The 6,000-nt window shown below is 45.1% G+C and overlaps 1 protein-coding gene across 1 annotated transcript; it reads right to left on the bottom strand.

Annotated features, from left to right (window-relative positions):
* Window positions 1-213: 213 nt before the first annotated feature.
* LOC124513985 (small integral membrane protein 10-like protein 2A) lies at window positions 214-1,938 on the bottom strand. Its single transcript, XM_047082082.1, has one exon. It carries the CDS (start codon window positions 1,787-1,789, stop codon window positions 1,562-1,564), a length of 228 nt encoding a protein of 75 aa, XP_046938038.1. The 5' UTR covers window positions 1,790-1,938; the 3' UTR covers window positions 214-1,561.
* Between the last annotated feature and the right edge of the window lie 4,062 nt (window positions 1,939-6,000).

Below are 6,000 nucleotides of genomic sequence, written 5' to 3'. Positions count from 1 at the left end.
TTTTTTTACTTTAGAGAGAGAGTGAGCAGGGGAGAGGGGCAGAGGGAGAGAGAGAATCTTAAGCAGGCTTCACCCTCAGCATGGGCCGGACACAGGGCTCCATCCCTTGACCCTGGGATCATGACCTGAGCTGAAATCGGAGAGTTGGATGCTCAACCGACTGAACCACCCAGACGCCCCAATAAGTTTTAATTTTGAATGAAAGCAATCCATACACAGTTTTCAAAAAATCAAATAATAAAAAAGGCATATAATGAAAAGTAGTAAATCCCCACCCATCCTGTTCAACGCAGTTCCCCCCAGCCAGCAGCAAAAACGTTTACACGTCTGTTTAGTGGTTACCTTTTTTCTTCCTGGAGAATATGCTTTTGTTACTATTTTTTGACTTGATAACAGGAGGAATTTTTTGACTTCCTGCCCTCCCAGAACCTCCTACCCGCTCAAAATGGCTGAATCACTATTTTTAAATCTCCTGTTAGCTACTTTGTTGACTTTAATAATACAATCCCCAAACCTGCCTTATTCTTTCAACTAGAGACAGAATCTGGACTTCCTGCTTTCTGAGAATAACACCACTGTTCATTTCCTCCTCTCTGCCTGCCTGCTTATTGCCTGGACTCCCACACTGTCCGAGTGGCTAACATTGCCGTCTGGTTCTACAACCATAACTGTCTTCCCTTCTTAGCTGACAGATTCAGTCTAAAAACGGAAAACCGTAACGTATATTTCCACTGAAATGATTATTCCGATATCGTTCACTGAAGAGCTGAGTTGAACCGGGTGACTGGTCTCCTCTGTGACCGCAGAGTCATGGTGCACGTGCCAATCAGTGTCCAAGCGGATTCCCTTTCTTCCACTCCTGGCAAGTGTTCAAAACCAGGCCCCGTCCGAGGTTGCTTTATATTTGAAGCATGCCTTCCTTGTACAGTCTGAAAGGTTCGTTCTCCTCTGCAGTTTCCGTTCGCCACTGGCTTCTCTTTGGGGATGAAGAAATGTATGCCTTCCAGATCATATGCATTTCCTCCAGCGTCTAACTCAACCCATCTATTGCTCAGAATTCATTCCCTTCCGTTGAAAGTCTGTTCACCCCTTTTTCTCGTTTGGAAGATTTGCCTCCTGGTTGCACCACTATGGTACGGTTAGTTTGCCTTTAAGTTCTTAGCAACCTTTCCTCTTGTTTTCCCCCTTCGGGCATCCTGTGACCATTGTCATTTCCTACCGCTTGGGCTGTTTTGTGTTTTTATGGATGCAAGAGCCTCTCAAGTATTTGTGAGGATTTTCCGAGTTTAAAGTTCTTTCCTTGTTCCTTGAATTATCTATTTCCTAGAGAATCACCTTTTCATTCTATCTTAGGCTTTCCTGGTTGTACTGTGGGCTTGGGGCAAACGATGATTTCTAGCCGCCCATTTACATTAAAAGATAAGGCAGTGGAAAGGCAGACCGGCAAGTCTGCGTGCGGGAGAGTCGAACTGGCCGCTTTGCTCTAGGGCTGGCGAGCCGGTGGGTGGAAGCCAGCCATCCCGCCGGGCCCCCCACCCCGAATGCCACAAAGTTAGTTGCTCTAAATATGTACCTGCAGGCGGACGTTGAGAATCACCGAGGCCACCACGTAGAAGTAGGGGAAGTTCGTACGCAGCCGCCAGGCCAGGTCGAAGAAGGTGATGAGGGTGCGCGTGAGCCCCTTGCAGAAGGCGCCGTACGAGCCGCGGGCCGCCGCCGAGGGCGACAGCCGCACCCCCGGGCCCGACAGGGCCGCCGCCGCCGCCATCGGTCTGGTGTAGCCTCCCATTTGGTGCCGGGAGCCCAGGGCTTTGAGCCGGCTGCACGGACCCACCGATCGACTCACGGAGGGACGCACGGGGCCGCTCTCCGCGCGGGAGGCCGACCCCGTGACCGCAGATGTCAGCCGCGCTGCCCGGCGGACGCCCTCCTTCCCCGCCGCGTTCGGGCCGCGGCGATCCGCGATCGTCAGTCCTCCGCGAGGGCCACCAAGCTGAGCTGCCTCGAGGCGGGCGGAGCGCCGGAGATCGCGAGCCCCTGGACGCGGAGGGGAGGGGGACGGGGAAGGGGGGACTCGAGCTGGGGGAGGCGGGGGAGGGAGGGGGAGGGGCGCGCGGCTTTCCCGGGAGACCCAGCTTCCACCTCCCGGTGGGTCCCTTTTTTTTTTTAAGTGTTTTAAATTTCAACGGAAGCAAAACAAAACTTGCTCAAAACGTTAGAAAATTTCCTTCATAAACGTGATCTTGAATAGCTTAGAAGCGTGAACCCGTTTTCTGTTGCCTCAAATCCCTTTAGGAATTTTTTCAATCCTCAACTGGGAGCGAGTACGAACACACAAAACCTACCCATTTTCTCCACTGTAAAATGTGTACATTCTGTTTTAATGATTCAAGTGACTTTGGAAAATTTTGTTTTAAATCTTTACTATTCTTCTAATGGGAAAAGTTATACAAACAAGTTGCTAGAGGTTTTCAACAGCACAATTAGAACAATGGAAATCACAGTCCCTGCTAAATTGCACATTCCTCACCCTGCCCCCTCCATGAACTCCGGTTGGGTTTTCTGTATATACTTTCAAACCTGATATGTTCATATAGTGCTCTTACCATGTCAATAATATATAAGTACCTCACTCTCTTGGACGACTGATCACTACCCCAATATATATGCTGACTAATAATGTTCAATAATTTATTTAACCAGTCCCCTATTGAAGGAACATTCTGAATGTTTCCAGTTTTTCTTATGCGGTATGCATCATTGTATGCATGAATTTTCAAGTGGCAGAAGAGAATGAGGAATATAAGCCCATCTTTATTTATAAAAAAAATCATATAAACATATATATATATAGAGAGAGAGAGAGAGAGTGCTCAAGGTCAAAAAGTTTTATTTTTTAATATATGTGCTTGATCAAAGAAGTTTAGAAACCCGGGCTCTACGAAACATTGAATTGGAATTGTTTCTGCCAATATGAAAGGCAATAATTATGTCTCATTGCTCCTCTAATTTGCATTCATTTAATTATCAGTGAAGCTGAGCAAATTTTCTAAACTTCTTAATCTTTCAGTATTATTTTACTCATTGCTTGTAAAACATTAAAACATTGTAAATATGTATTATGAGAAAAGTACAATTCTTCAGATCACGACCCCCAGAAAGACTATTAACAGATTGGTATATGTTTTATCAATTATTTACATATATTAATAGCAAGGCATATATATATATATATATCACACACAAATCACAAAACAAGAAATGGAATCATAAACATACTGCCCTGACAATTGTTTTTAAAAATTTTTTTTTCAACGTTTATTTATTTTTGGGACAGAGAGAGACAGAGCATGAATGGGGGAGGGGCAGAGAGAGAGGGAGACACAGAATCGGAAACAGGCTCCAGGCTCCGAGCCATCAGCCCAGAGCCTGACGCGGGGCTCGAACTCACGGACCGCGAGATCGTGACCTGGCTGAAGTCGGACGCTTAACCGACTGCGCCACCCAGGCGCCCCCTGACAATTGTTTTTAAACGTAACGATGTATCTTACATATCTTTCCATGTTGATACCTATGGCAACTGTGTATTATTCCTTATGGATGGCCAATAATTAACTGATCGATATTTGGATGGTTTCAAATTTTTCACTAGCATAAACAATGTTGAGATTAATATTTTTGCGTGCACATTTTTGTATGCTTCTCTGATATTTCCCTGGATTACATTCCTAGAGGTGGAATTCTTGGATCAAAAGGTTTTCATCTGGGGTGCCTGGCTGACTCGGTAGACCAGGCCACTCTTGATCTCGGGGCTGTGAGTTTGAGACCCATGTTGGGTATAGAGATTACTTAAAAATAAAATCTTTACAAAAAGGTTTTCAATAAGAGACTCTTAAATATGGAGAAGAAACAGAGGGTTACTGGAGGGATTGTGGGAGGGGGGATGGGCTAAATGGATAAGGGGCATTAAGGAATCTACTCCTGAAATCATTGTTGCACTATGTGCTAACTAACTTGGATGTAAATTAAAAATAATAATAATAATAAATAAAATAATAAATAAACAAATAAAGGTTTTCATCTGTTTATGGATTCTGATACATGTTGTTAGAACTGCCTTCCACACAGCTTGTACTAATCTACCTATGAAAACTTTCAACTTTCCTAATAATGGGCATTCACTTTCTTTCAAATCACTGATATCCTGATAGGTAAAAAGATATCTCCCTGTTTTCATTTGCATATTGTGATTACTGGCAAGGTTAAACATTATATGTGCATATATCCTTGCATGTTTGCATAAAAGGAATCACCGTGTCAGAGTTTTGCAGGCTTAATTTTATTCAGTATTTCCCACTCCCCAGTAAAAAGGTTGTACCAATGAACGCTCAGGCTAATGGATCCCGGAGACCTCAGGGGCAGGGGTGACAGTTAGGCAGGCTTGTCCTCCCTTTCCCTTGTCTCCCTGCCCCACAGGCTGCCCAGGTCGTGACCCCTTTGTTTATTTTTATATTAAATTTTTTCCCAAGGCAGGCAGGACAGCACAAGCACACTGATCATGATAAAATCTCAACCATAGCCCTATGAAAAACCAGAGTAGACAAAATACCCTCAGGTGATGCATTAAGCAAAATGCCTCCTCCCTCACACCACACACTAAATATGAAATAGTAGCAATGGGCCAAAATTATTGTCTTTAGGAAATTATACAAGTCTCCTGGTTCTTCTTACCCACAATAGAGGGCATATGCCTTAATTCTTCTCTCTGAATCACCCACTCTTAACGTATGTGGAAAGAACACATTAACTGCTATATTGGTCTAGAGGTAATAGATTTAAATGTAATCAGAGGCTTTTGTAGCAGAAGGCACTGAATTGAACGCAGGTGTTTACCCCTCCAAATCAAATAGAAACCATTAGAAAGAAGTGCAAAGTAAACTGATTCATAAAATTAACGAAAGGGGTGAGGATAAAGGACCAAGAGTTTGAGAAATTCCCCAGATGAATGCGGATTGGCTCAATCTGAAGACTCAGTCCTGGTGGAGGGCACCACAGCCCAGCGAATCTCAGGCAAAGCCTGGGTGGGGCAGGAGCAGAAGTCGGTTTCATGGAAGAAGCACCCTCACTTTGCCAGGTATGGAGGGTTGAAGTGGGAGGATGGCATTAAGGGAGCTGTTTATGCTGAATAAGGGCATTTCCACCACCTCCCCTCCACTGCCCCCCACCTAGTGGAGGAGTTTATCTCCTGGATGAAAATGGACGGCGAATAAATAAATAAACATACAAAAAAAGAAATTGAGTGATGTGTTTAAAAGGGCAAGGGCTCTGGAATGGGGTGGGGTGGGGTTGGGGGGGGTGGAATTGGTGACTGTGGCAGAGAGTAAAAATAGAGACAAATGTTTCCCCTCCCTGAATCCCCTAACTTTGCATTGACCTTGCAGATCCTTACATCAAGAGGTGGCCTGTGTCTTTTTTTCTTGAATCCGCTATATGACTTGTTTTGGTCCATAGGACCTTGGCAAAGACAGTGCAAGCAAAAGCGAGGAAGGTGTTTACCCGCTGGGGCATGTACTCTTGCTAGTCTTGGAACCCCGGCGCCACGTGATCAAAGCAGATGAGCCTTATGCCCCAATCATCCCTGTAGCCCCAACTGATGGCCAACCAACCCCTAGGGGTCGTGTCACCAAGACCACCAGCAGCAACTGACCACAGACACGTGACAGTCCAGCCAACACGAGCAGAGTAGCCCAGCCCAAGCTGTCAGTCACCAACTACTTGTTAAGTAAATGAATGGTTGTTTTAAGCCTCTAAACTTTGAGGCGTTGTTTTCATAGCAAAAGCTAACTGATAGCCATGCTCGGGAAGAGAGCTACAGGGCAGAGCGTCAATCAAAATGGTTTGGTCAACAGTGATCTTTGGTGGTGGTTACTAGATCATGGGAGCCCTAGGACTGAAACAGAAGCATGGCCCATTTAATGAAAAGAATTCTGGCAAACAGAA

Source organism: Lynx rufus, unplaced genomic scaffold (genome assembly GCF_022079265.1).
Source record: "Lynx rufus isolate CCGP_SWC_20201006 ecotype Redwood Valley unplaced genomic scaffold, mLynRuf1.p SCAF_19, whole genome shotgun sequence".
NCBI classification, from domain to species: domain Eukaryota; kingdom Metazoa; phylum Chordata; class Mammalia; order Carnivora; family Felidae; genus Lynx; species Lynx rufus.
This window is presented reverse-complemented; position numbering and strand designations above follow the sequence as displayed.